At 43.3% G+C, this 18,007-nt stretch overlaps 1 protein-coding gene across 1 annotated transcript; it reads left to right on the top strand.

The window, feature by feature from the left end:
- The first annotated feature begins 214 nt into the window (after positions 1–214).
- LOC132406706 (olfactomedin-4-like) lies at positions 215–17,647 on the top strand. The gene is made up of 5 exons (XM_059992581.1): positions 215–343; positions 417–563; positions 9,661–9,879; positions 12,273–12,429; positions 14,866–17,647. The coding sequence occupies exons 1-5, from the start codon at positions 284–286 to the stop codon at positions 15,672–15,674; spliced, it is 1,392 nt and encodes a 463-aa protein (XP_059848564.1). The 5' UTR covers positions 215–283; the 3' UTR covers positions 15,675–17,647.
- Positions 17,648–18,007: the final 360 nt, after the last annotated feature.

The raw sequence follows: 18,007 nt of genomic DNA, 5'->3' as shown, positions 1-18,007 counted from the left end.
GCCGAAATACGAGGCGTCCGTGGTCAGTCTCCGCCCCCTTTGCTTAAGTACTGGGAACTTTAGCTTTGGCAGTGATGCACCATCAACGACTCACTCTGAGAAGTAAAGGCGAGATATCGGCTTTTATTGACTGGACACCATACTACATCCTGGAGACAGAGAGGCCGGGCTCAGACCTCAGTCGCCTTTATACCGGGGTCTGTGGGAGGAGCCACAGGAGCAGTCAGCAGGGGCGAGTCCAGACAGGTCTATGTAGTTCACCCCAGGCAGCCCGGCTTGCACCATGGATCTGTCCACACTGGTTGGGGCATTCGGGTTCATTTTACTGAGCACTCCTTTTCCCGTAAGTCGCCCATTTCCCATTCCCTCGAGCGAGAAGCATTTACACAGGGTTCTAACCTGCCATCGTTTAACAGGTGGAAGCCGATTTTCCGACCGGGGCTCGAGTGGCCGAGAGGTGTTACTGCGAGCTGGAGATGTCGGACGGGCCATTCCCACGGCGGCGCTTTGAGCAACTACTTTCACTCAGCGAGAACTGTAGCCAGAGCCTGAATGTCGAGCAGGTGAGTCTCGGCTGCCCGTCTACAGCCTGGTACAGCCAGTGTCGGTTAAAACCCCCAACCTGATTGTCCCCGTAGTGTAACAGTTCCTCTGCCGTTGTTTCCGCGGCAATCAGCAAGAATGGACACGATACGGTCCTGGAGGGGACAGAATCGGCACCGTGTAACACTGTGATACATTACTAATGGGGCAGATCTGTCAATGTATATGACTGGGTTTCAGTACTGGTGGGGACAGGTCTGTCACTGAACACTGGTAAACTCCTAACATAGAAACATAGAAAACCTACAGCACAATACAGGCATCAAAGTTGTGCCGAACATGTCCCTACCTCAGAAATTACTAGACTTACCTATAGTCCTCTACTGAGCTCCATGTACCTATCTAAAAGCCTCTTAAAAGACCCTATCGTATCTGCCTCCACCACCATTGCCGGCAGCCCATTCCACGCACTCACCGCTCTCTGAGTAAAAAAACTTAACCCTGACATCACCTCTGTACCTACTCCCCAGCACCTTAAACCTGTGTCCTTTCAGCCCTAGGAAAAAAACCTCTGACTATCCACACGATCAATACCTCTCATCATCTTATACACCTCTATCAGGTCACTTCTCATCCTCCATCACTCCAAGGAGAAAAGGCCGAGTTCACTCAACCTATTCTCATAAGGCATACTCCCCAATCCAGACAACATCCTTGTAAATCTCCTCTGCACCCTTTCTATGGCTTCCACATCCTTCCTGTAGTGAGGTGACCAGAGCTGAGCACAGTACTCCAAGTGGGGTCTGACCAGGGTCCTATACAGCTGCAACATTACCTCTTGGCTCCTAAATTAAATTCCACGATTGATAAAGGCCAATACACCTTACATCTTCTTAACCACAGAGTCAACCTGCGCAGCTGCTTTGAGCATCCTATAGACTTGGACCCCAAGATCCCTCTGATCCTCCACACTGCCAAGAGTGGAGGATGTTCTATGTTCTGCCATCATATTTGACATACCAAAGTGAACCATTTCACATTTAGCTGGGTTGAACTCCATCTGCCACTTCTCAGCCTTGCTTTGCATCCTATCAATGTTCCGCTGTAACCTCTGACAGCCCACCACACTATCCACAACACCTCCAACCTTAGTGTCATCAGCAAATTTACTAACCCATCCCTCCACTTCCTCATCCAGGTCATTTATAAAAATCACGAAGAGTAAGGGTCCCAGAACAGATCCCTGAGACACTCCACTGGTCATCGACCTTCATGCAGAATATGACCCACCTACAACCACTCTTTGCCTTCTGTGGACAAGCCAGTTCTGGATCCACAAAGCAAAGATCCCATGCCTCTTTACTTTCTCAATAAGCCTTGCATGGGGTACTTTATCAAATGCTTTGCTGAAATCCATATACATTACATCTACTGCACTTCCTTCATCAATATGTTTTAGTCACATCCTCAAAAAATTCAATCAGGCTCGTAAGGCATGATCTGCCCTTGACAAAGCCATGCTGACTACTCATAATTATACCTCATATTATACCTCTCCAAATATTCATAAATACTGCCTCTCGGGATCTTCTCCATCAACTTACCAATCACTGATGTAAGACTCACTGGTCTATAATTTCCTGGGCTATCTCCACTTCCTTTCTTGAATAAAGGAACAACATCTGCAACCCTTCAATCCTCCGGAACCTCTCCTGTCCCCATTGATGATGCAAAGATCATCGCCAGAGGCTCAGCAATCTCCTCCTTCGCCTCCCACAGTAGCCTGGGGTACATTTCATCTGGTCCCAGCAACTTATCCAACTTGATGCTTTCCAAAAGCTCCAGCACATCCTTTTTGTTAATATCTACATGCTCAAGCTTTTCAGTCTGATGCAAGTCATCACCGCAATCACTAAGATCCTTTTTCATAGTGAAAACTGAAGTAAAGTATTCATTAAGTACCTCTGCTATTTCCTCCAGTTCCATACACACTTTCCCACTGTTACACTTGATAGGTCCTATTCTTTCATGTCTTATCCTCTTGCACTTCACATACTTGTAGAATGCCTTGGGGTTTTCCTGAATCCTGTCCGCCAAGTCCTTCTCATAGCCCCTTCCTAGTAGCCTTATAATCGTCTAGATCTCTAACATTACCTAGCTCTCTGAACCTTTTGTAAGCTTTTCTTCTTGACTAGATTTATTACAGCCTTTGTACACCACAGTTCCTATACCCTACCATAACTTCCCTGTCTCATTGGAATGTGGAACATACCTATACAGAACTCTACACAATTATCCCCTGGAATATTTGCCATATTTCTTCTGTACTTTTCCCTGAGAACGTTTCCAATTTAAGCCTCCAATTTCCTGCTTGATAGCCTCATAATTCCCCTTAGTCCAATTAAAAGCTTTTCTAACTTGTCTGTTCCTATCTCTCTCCAGTGCTATTGTAAGGAGATAGAATTATGAACACTATCTCCAAAATGCTCTCTCAGTGAGAGATCTGACACCTGACCAGGTTCATTTCCCAATACCAAATCAAGTAGTCTCTCCTCTTGTAGGCTTATCTACATACTGTGTCAAGAAACCTTCCTGAACACACGTAACAAACTCCACCCCATCTAAACCTCTTGCTGTTGGAGATGCCAATCGATATTTGGGAAATTAAAATCTCCCATCACGACCCTGTTATTATTATACTTTTCCAGGATTTGTTTCTCTATCTGCTCCTTGATATCCCTGTTACTATTGGGTGGCCTATAAAAGACACCCAGTGAAGTTATTGCAACATACACAAAATGCTGGTGGAACACAGCAGGCCAGGCTGCATCTGTAGGAAGAAGTACAGTTGATGTTTCGGGCTGAGACCCTTCGTCAGGACTAACTGAAAGAAAAGTTTGTAAGAGAGTAAGAGGGGTTCCCCCTTCCCCCCCCCTCCTTTCTTACTATCTTACTAAAAAGCTTTCTCTATTTGTTAGCTACACTCCTCTTCCCCAGTCTCTGTACTGTCCTGGTGGTGACAGGTCTGTCACTGAAACCTGTAGCACAGCAGCCCACTTTTGATTGTCAATTTTTTAAATGTGTTCCAGCACTCACAGTGCAGTTCTGTCACTGTTGAAGAGTGGGGAAAAGTGTGCACAGTGATACTTTACAGAGCAAATACAGTTGTGATGGGCTGCAAGAATCAAGCTCTTTCTACCTGATATTGTCGGTGTTGTGGGCAGACTGTTGTAACTGAACTTGAGCAAGCTGGTTCAGCCAGTTAGTGTGGAAGTGTGACCATTATCCTGCCCAAGGGCAGGGGGAGATGGTCAGTGTGGGCTCTCCCACCCCCACTGATGACCCCTTCAACCCTCCTCCTCCCCGTTCTGGTCTTCTGCCTGCTCTGGATCTCTTTATTGCTAACTGCCGACGGGACATCAACCATTTCAACTTCACCACACCTTGTTCCAATTCCAACCTCACTCCTTCTGAATGCTCTGCTGTCCACTCCCTCTGCACCAATCCCAACCTCACTATAAAGCCCGCTGATAAGGGGGGGGCACTGTTGTCTGGCGTACTGACCAATACCTGGCTGAGGCACAGTGACAACTTGCTGATACCTCCTCTTATTTACCCCTTGATCATGACCCCACTAAGGAGCACCAGGCCACTGTCTCCTATACCATCACCAACCTTATCAGCTCTGGGGATCTCCCATCGACTGCCACCAACCTCATAGTTCCCACACCCCGCACTTCCCGTTTCTACCTCCTACCCAAGATCCACAAACCTGCCTGTGCAGGTAGACCTATTGTCTCAGCTTGCTCCTGCCCCACTGAACTCATTTCTGCATACCTTGACACTGTTTTATCCCCCCCTTGTTCTATCCCTTCCCACCTATGTTCATGACACTTCTCACACTTTGAATTTTTTCAATGATTTTAAGTTCCCTGGCCCCCACCGCCTTATTTTCACCTTGGATGTCCAGTCCCTATATACCTCCACCCCCCACCAGAAAGGTTCCAAAGCTCTCCACTTCTTTTTGGATTCCAGACCTAACCAGTTCCCCTCTACCACCATTCTCCTTTGTCTAGCGGAATTAGTCCTTACTCTTAATAATTTCTCCTTTGGCTCCTCCCACTTTCTCCAAATCAAAGGTGTAGCCATGGGCACCCATATGGGTCCCAGCTATGCCTGCCTTTTTGTTGGCTTTGTGGAACAGTCCATGTTCCAAGCCTATACGGGTATCTGTCCCCCTCTTTTCCTTCACTACATCAACGACTGCATTGGCGCTGCCTCCTGCACACATGCTGAGCTCGTTGACTTCATTAACTTTGCCTCCCAGCTTTCACCCTGCCCTCAAATTTACCTGCTCCATTTTCAACACCTCCCTCTCCTTTCTTGATCTTTCCATCTCCATCTCTGGAGACGACTTATCTACTGATATCTTCTATAAGCCTCACACACAAAATGCTGGTGGAATACAGCAGGCCAGGCAGCATCTATAAGGAGAAGCACTGTCGATATTTCGGGCCAAGACCCTTCGTCAGGACTAACTGATAGGAAAGATAGTAAGAGATTTGAAAGTAGGAGGGGTGGGGAAAATGCAAAATGATAGGATGGCCTCCCCTACTGTCAAGATGAAGCCACACTCAGGTTGGAGGAACAACATCTTATATTCCGTCTGGGTAGCCTCCAACCTGATGGCATGAACATTGATTTCTCTAACTTCCGTTAATACTCCTCCTCCCCTTCTTACCCCATCCCTGATTTATTTATTCCCCCCCTCCTTTTTTCCCTCTCTCTGTCCATCACTCTTTGCCTCTTCTCCATCTCTCTCTGGTGCTCCCCTCCCCCTTCCTTTCTCCCTAGGCCTCCCGTCCCATGATCCTTTCCCTTCTCCAGCTCTGTATCCCTTTTGCCAATCACCTTTCCAGCTCTTAGCTTCACCCCACCCCCTCCTGTCTTCACCTATCATTTTGGATTTCCCCTCCCCCTCCTACTTTCAAATCTCTTACTCTTTCTTTCAGTTAGTCCTAACGAAGGGTCTCGGCCTAAAACGTCAGTGGTGCTTCTTCCTATAGATGCTGCCTGGCCTGCTGTGTTCCACCAGCATTTTGTGTGTGTTAAGTGTGGAAATGTGACTATTACCCTGCCCGAGGGCAGGGGGAGATGGTTCCACCTGAGAGCAAAAAGCAAACTGCCAGTTTAGAGTGTCACATTTAGAGTCTGTCTCAAGGGGTTCACAACGTACTGCTGGCTGTTGCTTTGATGGGGTGAGTCAAATAAAAATCTATTTTTCTCTCTCAGCGATCAGTGAAAGTGTCAGGTGCTTTTAAAATATCCTGGGGTTGGAAGGCCGACATCGACAAGTCTGGCGGAAGGGTTGTCCCAGCCTGGTGGGGGATAGTAAGGTTTCTTCTGCCACTGTTGTGTTGGCTGTGGCGGTGTTCTGCTGAATAATGTGGACGTGCCATGTTGGCACCAGAAATATGGTGAAATTAGTATGCTGCCCCCAACACATCCTCAGACTGCATTGTTTATTATGCAAACAATTAATTTCACTGCCAGTTTTGATGCTCATGTTACTGATAATCTAATCTTGAGACTGGATGGACATTGTAGATGATGAAGGCAGTATATTACAGATGGTGGAAACTTGAAAGGAAACAAGGAATTTTGGAAATACCCAGAAGGTCAGCAGGCAGCAGCTATGGAGAGAGGAACAGATAACATATTCAAGTTAGTGTCTATGCAGTTATCAAGAGAGAATGCTGGTGGCTGTATTTTGTTAGGAATTTGAAGTGAATTGATCACCAAAAACTGAAGTACTGTGGAGAGCACCCTAACTGGCGAGTAGCCGCTGCTCAGGACTGAGGAGGACATCTTCAGAAGACGATGCCTTAAAAAGGCAGCACCCATCATTAAAGACCTCAACCACCCTCTTCTCATTACAACCATCAGAGAGGAGGTACAAGAGCCTGAAAGCACACACTAAATGCGTGGAAACAGCTGCTTCTCCTCCGCCATCAGATTAGAGAATGAAATTTGAATGAAACCCATGAACACTGTCTCACTTTTGCCTCTCTTTGATTTAATTATCTGATATATTTCTTATTGTAGTTGATAGAAGATTTTCAGTATTGCAATGTACTGCTGCCACAAGCAACAAATTCCACAGCAAATGCCAGTGATAATAAATCTGATTCTGATTCTGCCAATTCGTACATTTGAAACGACTTTGTGATTTCAAGATTATGTGAGGCTGTGATTGGAGTAGAGAGGGCCCTGTGGGCAATTAGTGAAGGAAACTGGTGACTAAGAGGAGAAGTTGTATAGGCCATTGGTGAAGCTGAATTTGGAGTATTGTGTGCATTTTTGTTCACCAAATTACAGGAAGTATATTAATAAGGTTGAAAGAGTGCAGAGAAGGTTTACAAGGATGTTGCTGGGACTTGAGAAACTGAGTTACAGAGAAAGGTTGAATAGATTAGGACTTAATTCCCTGGAGCGTAGAAGAATGAGGGGAGATTTGATAGAGGTATATAAAATTATAATGGGTATAGATAGAGTGAATGCAAGCAGGCTTTTTCCACTGAGGCCAGGGGAGAAAAAAACCAGAGGACATGGGTTAAGGGTTAATGGGGGGAAAAAGTTTAAAGGGAACATTAGGGGGGCTTCTTCACTCAGTGGTGAGAGTTTGGAATGAGCTGCCAGATGAAGTTGTAAATGCGAGCTCAATTTTAACATTTAAGAAAAACTTGGACAGCTACATGGATGAGAGGTGTATGGAGGAATATGGTCCAGGGATATGGTCCAGGTGCAGGTAAGTGAAACTAAGCAGAAAAATGGTTCGGCACAGCCAAGAAGGGCCAAAAGGCCTGTTTCTGTGCTGTAATGTTCTATGGTTCTTGCTCCTAAGTGAGAGGGAGGCACGGGACAGTGAGAGGAATGAGCAGCAGCTCATGGAGGGTGAGGAGGCAATGGGTGGAGGAGCGAGGCAAATATGGAAAAGAGAGTTGTGCAGCGATACTAGTGGATGTGCAAGGCTGCAGTGAATGGAGGGAGGGGTAGTGAGTGGAGGGAGGTGTCAGTGAGGGTAGTGAGTGGAGAATGATGTGCTATTGAGGGGTCAGTAAATGGAGGGAGTGTCACTGAGGGGTTGTGAGTGGGGGTGATGTCAGTGAGGGTGGAGTGAGTAGAAGAAGGTGTCAGTAAGGGTGAGTGAGAGAATGGAGATGTCAGTGAGGTGCAGTGAGTGGAGGGAGGGGTCAGTAAAGGTAATGTGAGGGGAGGGTCTCTGAGGGGCTGTGAGCAGAGGGAGTGGTAGTGAATGGAGGGAGGTATCAGTAAGGGGAAGTGAGTGGACGGAGATTTTAGTGAGGGGTAGTGAGTGGATGGAGGTGTCAGTGAGGGAGTGAGTGGAGAGAGGAGTCAGTGAGGGGCAGTGAATGGAGGGTGAGGTCAATGAGGGGGAGAGAGTTGAGGGAAAGGTCTCTGAGGGGTAGTGATTGGAGGGAAGAATCAGTGAGGGTAGTGAGTGGAGGGAGGGTCACTGAAGGGTAGTGAGCGAAGGATAGGGTTAATGAGGGGCAGTGAATGGAGGGAGGGATCAGTGAGAGGGAGTGAGTGGAAGGAGGTGTCAGTGAGGGTATTGAATGGAGGGAGGTTCAGTGAGGGTAGTGAGTGGAGGGAGGTGTCAGTGTGGGGCAGGGAATGGAGGGAGGTGTTACTGAGGGTAGTGAGTGGAGGGAGGTGTCAGTGAGGGTAGTGAATGGAGAGAGGTGTTAGTGAGGGGCAGGGAGTGGAAGGAGGTGTGGTGAGTGGAGGGAGGTTCTGTGAGGGTAGTGAAAGGAGGGAGGTTCAGTGAGGGGCAGGGAGTGGAGGGAGGTGTCTGTGAGGGTAGTGAGTGGAGGGGTGTTCAGTGAGGGGCAGGGTGTACTATTCCAACTATTTTCTCAATTAGTTTTAACTTTTAAGAGTTGATTAACTCATGGTCCTATTGCAGGGGTCACCAACCTTTTTTGCACGACAGACTGGTATAATATTGACAATATTCTTGCGGACCGGCCGATTGTGGGGGGCGGGGGGTGTTAATCACGACCGGAATATAGGTAAAAAGACAACTGTAAGTCACTTATAAGTGGCTAATAAACTCAATTTCATTTCTAAAAGGGTTTATCTAATGTATTTAATATTAAACACACAGCACATATTTTCCTTGTATGAATATAGTGGTAAGTCAATTATAACTCACTTATAAAGTCAATAGCATCATACTGTTTTAAGTAACATTTGGATATTAAACACACACCACATATTTTCCTCGTATGAACATATAAAATCATTGCAACGCACCAGTGAGAGGACAAGGTAAGGGCCGGAGGTCCCTGTGTTGGGGCCATAGCAATCACAGTCCGGAGAAACCGACCAACCAAAGAAGGAGTGTGACAGGGCGCCCCCCCCCCCCCCCCCCCGTAGGTAGGTAGGATCTATCGGCCGGCAAAAGTTTGTCTCGAGGGATGACTTTCAGTAGATCACAGCGAGGTAGCTGCTCTGCTACTTACAAAACCCTGAGCCTGAATTAGGTCATCTGCAAATATTTTAGCACCAGGTTCCCCATGGACATTTGGTATGCTAAACAGGTTAAGAGGCAGCGCCTATCTGTCTGCACTCCAGGCCAGCAGCATCGGCATTTCTCACCGGCCGTGTGAGGCGGCTGATTACCTGAGGCCAACCAGTGATCCCTGGCGGGAAGATATCACTGTGTTTAGGTGACTGATGACCTCATGTGGGTAATGACCTTGCGTGCGTTCAAGTTCAACAGTGGGCGTGACAGGGAATGAGGAAAGGTGCAGCTGACTCATCTCATTTCATATCACCAAATCATATTGTTTCTTCGCAGCCTGGTGGTTGGGGACCACTGTCCTATTGAGCAGGATCTACTGCATTTGTAAAAAATGTACACATTTGCTTACGTACAGTTAAACTAAAATATTTTTCTTTCAATTGGCCTTTGGGTCTGGGTTGGATTGTAAGTATTGTTGTTACCTGTCTTGCTGTCCTTTGTGTACTCAGCAGCTGGATATTGTCTCAACTTCTGACTGGAAAATGTATTTTATGTTCCAATGATAGTTCAACGAACCTGTTGATATTATTGCTGACATTGAGCAAAGACTAGAGAAGCTTGTGCACTGGATTAGTGTACTTGAAGAGGAATATGACGGTGATCTGTACAGTATTGTCTCATTTCGGATCATTGAGATTGAATCTGCTGAGCTGACTGATTTAGTTAACCAGCTTCAAGAATTGAACTCTCGGAACCAAGGGATTGTAGCCAAGTTTGTTGTGCAGGTAAGCCATATATCATGTGTCAGAGTAAATGGGTTGTTTACAGGCTGGGAGGATGTAACAGGGCTCAGTTCTTGGCCTCAATTATTTATGGTTATAGTCATGCCTGGGGAACAGGACAGGATGCAGAGCATCCAAGTTTACAGGTGACACAAAAATAGGTGGGAACGCTTGCTGCAATAAGGATAGTTTGAATTTGCAATAGGATGCTGTATATTGAGTCCTGATGAAGGATCTTGTCCCAGAACATCAACACTTTATTCCTCTCCTGACCTGCTGATTTGCTTCAGTACTTTATATGTGTAACTCTGAATTTCCAGCATCTGCAGAATCTCTTGTGTTTATGCAATAGGATATAGTTAGGTGAGTGAACAAGAACTTGTTGTGTGCAGTTTATGAACTTCAGTAGAGGGAACCCAAGGGCAGGCTCCTCACTAAATGGAGAAAGGTCGCAGATGAATGAAGTACAGAGAGTTTGAGGTGTTCTTGTACAAGTAGGCAGATGCAGTGAGCACATTGGCGTTTATTGCAAGAGGATTAGAATTTCAACATAGGGATGTATTATATCAACTGCACGAGGTACAGGAGAGATCACACTTAGAGCACTGTGCATATTCTGGTCTCCTTATCTAAGAAGCATGTAGTGGCCTTTAAAGCAGTCCAAATGAGATCCTCTTGGCTAACTCCTGGGATGAGAAGACCATTGTCTAATCACAAATATCTAAAGACTTTGTATCAATATTCTTTGGAGTTTAGAAGAATCTTAATGATAACATTCAAGACCCTTGAGGGGAATGACGGTGTGGACATTTTTCACTAATGGGAGACTCAAACAAAGGGATATAGTTACTGGTGGTAAGTTAAAACTGAGGTGCTTAGGAATTTCTTGTGGGGAGTTGTGAATTACTGGATTTCTCTACACCACCACCCCACCTTCACCCTGTGGAGTGTGAATACAAGATCATTGAAGGTATTTAAAGAGGGAGTGAAAACATGTTTTGGAAGATCAGGGAATTGAGAGCCATGGAGACTGGCAGAAAAGAGGAAATGAGGTCTGTGCATATCAGCCATGCTGTTGTTGATTGGTGGGGAAGATTAGACAGACCAAATAGCCCACTCCTGCTTTGTCTTCCTTGTTTCCCTTACAGACATTGTGTTCTTGTGTAAATGATATTAGTAGGTTGATTGTGAAAGTGATATTGGTTGGAAGTATATAGCCTGAGTTCTCTTTGTTGGATCTATTGGAATGTTCTTGTTATTATTACTGGTTGTCCATCACATCTGATGATGACAAGTAGATTTGTGCAGATCTGTTGTGTGTTCATAGGTGGCTGCTAAATCCAAGTTGTGAGAGACATAGAAGTCCACAACAGGACATGAAAACTATACAAACAAGCTGGATGAACTCAGCAGGTCGGGCAGCATCCGTTGACTGCTCCTTTCAACGGAGCTGCCCCACCTGCTGAGCTCATCCAGCTTGTTTGTACGTGTTGATTTGACCACAGCATCCGGTGTATTTCATGAAAACTGTGTTGGATCTGGAAGTGGAGCCACTGCTGTTGCTTTCCTTCTTTGTTGGACATTTGCTCGACGTCTCTCCTCTAGGTTGTTAAGAGTGGCCCTAACCCAAGGCTCACCTGCCACTCTGGTCTTACGTGCTCTGTTCCAGCCATTTTGGTACAAGCCCAGCGCGTGCAACCTTCTTGTAATCATTGTAAAATAAATGTAGATGGTGGAAATCTGAACTAAAATCAGAAATACTTGAAAGGTCATGCAGCACCTGTGGAGAGAGAAACAGAGTAATGTTTCAGGTTGATAAATCTACGTTATAATTTTGGACTGTATCCATTGTAATCCAGGCATATCTCTCTTTTGATGGAACAAAAAAATTTAAGATCTTTTTATAAATCATATGTATTACTGTCATTATCTCCCACATAAATAAGATCATGATAATGAGTATTCTAAATTTTCTGTTGCCCACTGGAATTTAATTCTTCGAGAATCTATACCACCTGAACGTTGCCCATATAGGTATCATGATATATTAGAAGCTTGCTTCATTAGAGCTGGAGAATTGATCTTGCCCTTTGCACTTAGAACTGCATGCATATTTCTAGTAAAGAGTCATTGACAACAATTAGGAACTGAAGCCCTGATAATTTCATCTTTTGACTGTTGTATTGCCTAAGAAAACTGAATTTGGCCCAAAGTGGAAATTGAACCCAGGATCTTTCTGGACTACGTGAATCACAGGAGGTACTAAATGAGGCATCAGGTATATCTGAATATACCATTTACCCACACCATTTTAAACTTCCTTTCCTAGAAATTGGTTGTAAAAAGCACGATAAACAAACCCAAGATCTTTCTTGTATTCATTCTTTATCCATCAGGTGCAAAATATTACTGACGAGGTGAATACACTTGAAAAATACGACCGACTTAAAGTAGTAAAAGAGCATAGAAGAAACAAGATCCTGAAGAGGAGTCTGTCTTCTTGCCAGAGTGCACTGTTAGTGACACCAACGCCATATGTCACTCCACAACCAGGTGGGTACCATGTGTCGGCTGCAATCCAGTTGCTTACGCACCTGACTACTGTACATTGATATAGCAGACTGCATTCAGACTGCACACCAGAGACAGGTACAAAATCTTCGTTGACACTCTGGCAGGAATGAGGGAGAGATGCACTGCCTCAGGAGGGCTTTCAAATAAGAGGTCAAATTGAGACCATGTCCACTCCATTCCATTGGGATGCAAAGGTCAAAATCAAAGTAAATTTATTACAAAATTACATATATGTCACCATACACTACCTTGAGATTCATTTTCATGCAGGAAAATAAGAAATACGATAGAATTTATGAACAGCTACACATAAATAACAACCAGTGGTAATTGATCATTGCTGGTATCCTGGATGCAATTATCAATAAAAATGGATGATATTATCATTATCACTGCACTGTCTGAGTTTGCTGTGTGCAAGTTGGCTGGTGTTTTCCTTACTACAAAGACCAGCTTTTAAAAAGTACCTCATTAGTGGTGAAATGTTTTGAGGGGCTAGGAAAAGCAAACTTCCCTTTATTTCCTATTCTAACACATGCCATAGTCACCAGTCACTACGTAGACAAGGAGAACAGACCTGCTGCTTCCAGTTCCCAGCAAGAAAGTCTTGCTGAAATCAGGTTGCCAAATGTGAACAATCATTTTGGTTTCTTCTTTTTTTTAATGCCAGAGTCCATATCTTTCAAGTGGAGATGGAGTTTAATGCTGATAAGTGTGAGGTGCTACATTTTGGTAGGAATAATCCAAATAGGACATACATGGTAAATGGTAGGGCATTGAGGAATGCAGTAGAACAGAGTGATCTAGGAATAATGGTGCATAGTTCCCTGAAGGTGGAATCTCATGTGGATAGGGTGGTGAAGAAAGCTTTTGATATGCTGGCCTTTATAAATCAGAGCATTGAGTATAGGAGTTGGGATGTAATGTTAAAATTGTACAAGGCATTGGTGAGGCCAAATTTGGAGTATTGTGTACAGTTCTGGTCACCAAATTATAGGAAAGATACCAACAAAATGGAGAGTACAGAGAATATTTACGAGAATGTTACCTGGGTTTCAGCACTTAAGTTACAGAGAAAGGTTGAGCAAGTTAGGTCTTTATTCTTTGGAGCATAGAAGGTTGAGGGGGAACTAGATACAGGTATTTAAAATTATGAGGGGGATAGATAGAGTTTACATGGATAGGCTTTTTCCATTGAGAGTAGGGGAGATTCAAACAAGAGGACATCAGTTGAGAGTTAGGGTGTAAAAATTTAAGGGTAACACGAAGGGGAATTTCTTTACTCAGAGAGTGGTAGCTGTGTGGAATGAGCTTCCAGTAGAAGTGGTAGTGGCAGGTTCGGTATAGTCATTTAAAGTAAAATTGGATAGGTATATGGACAGGAAAGGAATGGAGGGTTATGGGCTGAGTGCAGGTCTAGGTGAGAGTAAGCATTCGGCACGGACTAGAAGGGCCAAGATGGCCTATTTCCATGCTGTAATTGTTATATGGTTATATATTAACAATATTGAGGTAATGAGTTTGGAATCTTCATGGGAGTCATGAAATTTAATTCAATAATGCTGTAGTTTGGCACCAGAGAAAAATGCGAAGTGACCATATCAATTCCCATTCTGACTTACAAGACTCCCTGCTGTTTTGTCAGTGTACATATCTCAAGAATTTTTAAAAAATCTTTAAAGACGACTCTGTAATTCAGTATGATAATAGAGAAGGCCCTTTAAGTAACAAGCAGATCCTGGCATGTGATCACAAGTCCTGTTGAGGTCCTATCTGAGGAATTCCTCTCATCCCTGTTGTATCAGCTAGCTGTTGGTTCCTAATTCTAATCAATGATTAATCCAAAAGTGGATTCTGCCTCCAGTGAAGACTGGATTTTGCTGAAGTGTCTTCGATGTTTAAGGTTACAAAAGAAGGTTGCTCACTTCAGTGAGATGCAGTGGGATGATACTTCAGCAACAGGTTGTACTAAGGAGAAAATGCATTACATAGGGCTTGGACGAGAAAGACCTTGCATAGTTTCTGATTGAGAGAAAGAAGAGCCTCATTCCCATCTGCACAAAGTACCACCGGTAAAAGTGAAAGTATTATAGGAAGGCAAAGGTTTTATAATTCATAGAGGCTTGCTCAAGCTGCACTGAGAGGTTTATGCATAGCCTAATCCTGCTATAAAAGATTACAGAAATATTGAAGTAGGTATCAAAAAAAATCAAGCAGTAATAACTATTGGGAATGATTGAGGGCTGAGGTGATTTTCCCTGGAAAAACTGACAACTAAAGGATGAACTGCAGAACTCCTTTCTAAAGTTGAAAGGACTTGATTAGAAAACATTGAATAGACTTTGAGTCTCTTTTGTTTTATGCAAGTTGTATGTTAGCCACTGTAACAGTAACAGTTTCTTATTTTTGTTACAGGTTCTTGTTCATTTGGAAAATTAGTAGACGTTTCTGATCCAAAGAGTTCAATGCTCAATCATTTTGGGGCATCCTACCGATATGGTTGTTGGGGAATGGACCCATGGCCGGCTCCTGGAAAAGAGGAACAGTATTGGCTGATGATTCTCTCAAGTAGCAATAGGTTTGGAAATAAGATTCGTGTTTTCAATTCTTACAGTAAATTTCTCACCAGCAGTAGTGCTGTTGATGTGACATTTAAAACCCATAATGCTCAAGGCTCCGGTGGAGTAATGTACAGAGATGCATACTATTACAACTGCTACAATTTGGGTCAGCTCTGTAAGTTTGATATGACCACACAGGAGATTTTCTCTGTCAAACTGCCTTACGCTGGTTTTAATGACAAGTTTCCATATTGCACAATTTCTTCTTGTTATGGGTACTCAGACATGGATCTGGCAACAGATGAAAATGGGCTCTGGGTACTTTATGCAACTGAACTAAATTATGGAAACCTGGTTGTCAGTCAGCTCAATGCAACTGACATGTCATTACTCAATAGCTGGAACACCACTCTATACAAACGATCAGCAACCAATGCCTTTTTGGTGTGTGGCATTGTGTATGCTACCAGATATTTGAATTCTGAGTTTGAAGAGATTTTTTATATGTTTGACACAACCACTGGAGTTGAACAGAATAATTTGGCTATCCGGGTCCGAAAGGTCTTACCTGGCATCCAGTACATGAACTACAACCCACGAGATAAATTGTTGTATGTGTACAGTGATGCCTATGTTGTTAGTTACAGTTTATTCTTTGCATAGACCGTACTGAGATTCCTGAGATTAATGAAATTAAACCAAAAACCATATGAATTAAAATATATTTTGGACTGATTTTTAAAAAGAAAAGCATACTTGGCAACCCTTGGAACAGCTTTGTGGAAAAACAAGCATTTCAATTATTTCCTTAAAATTTCAGTTAAAACTTTTATGTATTACTTTGCACCAGTTTTTAATTTGGTATTTGCACCTAAAATGCTGAGATCTGATAAGATCTCAGATTTTTTTAGAGAAATAATATTGAATTTTGCAAACAATCTATTACTGCCTGCTTTGTGCCTGTTGTACTGTTTAAATTAATAACTAATATTTGTCTGGAAAGGTGCTTACAGATCCAAGAGCGAGACAAGTCCTGTAGCTGTACAAGATCTTCAGCAATTACATTGGCTGTGTACATGTGACTTGAATCCATATGAATCAGGCTGATACTTGTTGGGATTGGACTTGCTGCTTTGGCAGAGAACACATCAGAGCTACACTATTGAAATGGTTAAGTTACTGGAACAGTTGCCAGAGATCCAAATCACTGATCCAGAAACACAAGTTTAAAACCCACCAATGGCAGCTAGGGTATCCAAATTTGGGGCACAAAATAACTGAGGAATTTCAAAAGACAAAAACATAAGAGCAGTCGCTGAAGATGCTGGAAATCTTGATCAAGGAGAATCTATGGAGGGAAATAAGCTGTTGACCTTTCAGCCCAAAATCCCTATAATCAGGAGGGTTTCACCTGAAAAGGTAGTTCATTTCCCTCAATAAATGCTGCCTGACCTGCTGAGTTCCTCCAGCATTTTGTGTGTGTTGCAACAGATCAGAAATTGTAGTCTCAGAACTGCCAGATTATCATGTAAAAACTAAGGCCCTTTAGGAAGGAAATCTGCAATCCATGCCTGATCGGCTGCAGACACACCAACATGGTTAAGTAACTCTGACTGCCTTCTCCACTAGAAAATATATGTTAGATATGGATATATGAGCAGGGAAAAAAACTTCCAAAAATGCTGGCAAAGAAACAGGAGATTGGTGTAGTAAACTGTCTGGACATGCCCTTCTGCTGACTGCTCCTGTGGCTCCTCCCACAGACCCCTGTATAAAGGCGATTGGGGCACTGCTCCTCCCTCAGTCCTTGACATGTTGTGCTCCCTTTTTGCTGTTAATAAAAGCCTTAATAAAATCGTTCACTTCCAGTCTCCTAGAGTTATTGGTGGTGCATCAGTTGGTTAGTACACGTGAAAGAAGGAACAGGTAATAGTTCAGGTCAATAACCTTTTTCCCAGAATGCATCTGTCTGGACCAAGTACATAACTACTTGCAGTAACTGCCAGCTGACCAGCACTTGAGAGGAATTGACTGCACATGTTGGATTCAAGTTGAGTTGGTTGAATGTACATTCAAATATAGCATGATCTTTCCTGTACTCTGCTGATCTAACACTGTGTTTTATCAAAGTCAGGGTAGTATTATTACCTAATCATCCTCTGTTCTTGATCAATATTTGGTGCTGGAACTACAGTACAGGTTAATATCATATTTCATTGAGATTATTAAGCCTACGGTGACAATTGGATCAGGTCTGGAAAACTAAAATTCCTCAGGTTCTGGTTGGGTTTAAATTCTGAAACCCAAGCACACTCTTCAGTCATTCATGTCTGTCTGGACTGAGTTCACAACAGTTCCAGCAACTCACATCCATTCATAACATCAGCAGGAACTCAAGCCTATTTAGACTAGGTGTGTGGTGTATTTTGTTGCTTGGAATATATTACAAAATGCAAGATTTAGCAAGTTGGAACACAAACTGAGATTGTAAACACAGTGATCACAGCATTTGGCACAACTTTGCTACTGTATTTTGGTATTTAAATATTTCACCAAAAGCTTCCTTTCAACCCGCTGCATTACTGTTACTATGCGAAATATATACGTTGTTAAACTAAAAACAGTTAAATATTAAAATGAATAACTATTTGTTAAATTATTTCTGTGGCAAGCAATTTTTGTGTTGCACTGGTACTCTAATTACGTGTTTATCACTTTTCCAACAATCTTAGAGGCAACACTGGCATCCATAATCACTTTGTAAGTTTTGCTGTGGCTGTTGAATGAAAAGTTGATTTTTCTCTTCCCCACTTGATTTCCTTAGTAGTTAACTGTTATTATCCAAACCCCTGTTTTATGTCACTCTCTATTGGTGAAAGAATGTGAAATATATTACCTATTCAAGAATAGCTTGTGAAGGATCCCAATAGTCAGCACTGTTTAGCTGACTGCATGAACAATAATACTAAGTCTACTTGTCTTTTTGGTTGATCTTT

This window comes from Hypanus sabinus, chromosome 17 (assembly GCF_030144855.1).
Source record: "Hypanus sabinus isolate sHypSab1 chromosome 17, sHypSab1.hap1, whole genome shotgun sequence".
Lineage (NCBI taxonomy): Eukaryota > Metazoa > Chordata > Chondrichthyes > Myliobatiformes > Dasyatidae > Hypanus > Hypanus sabinus.
This window is presented reverse-complemented; position numbering and strand designations above follow the sequence as displayed.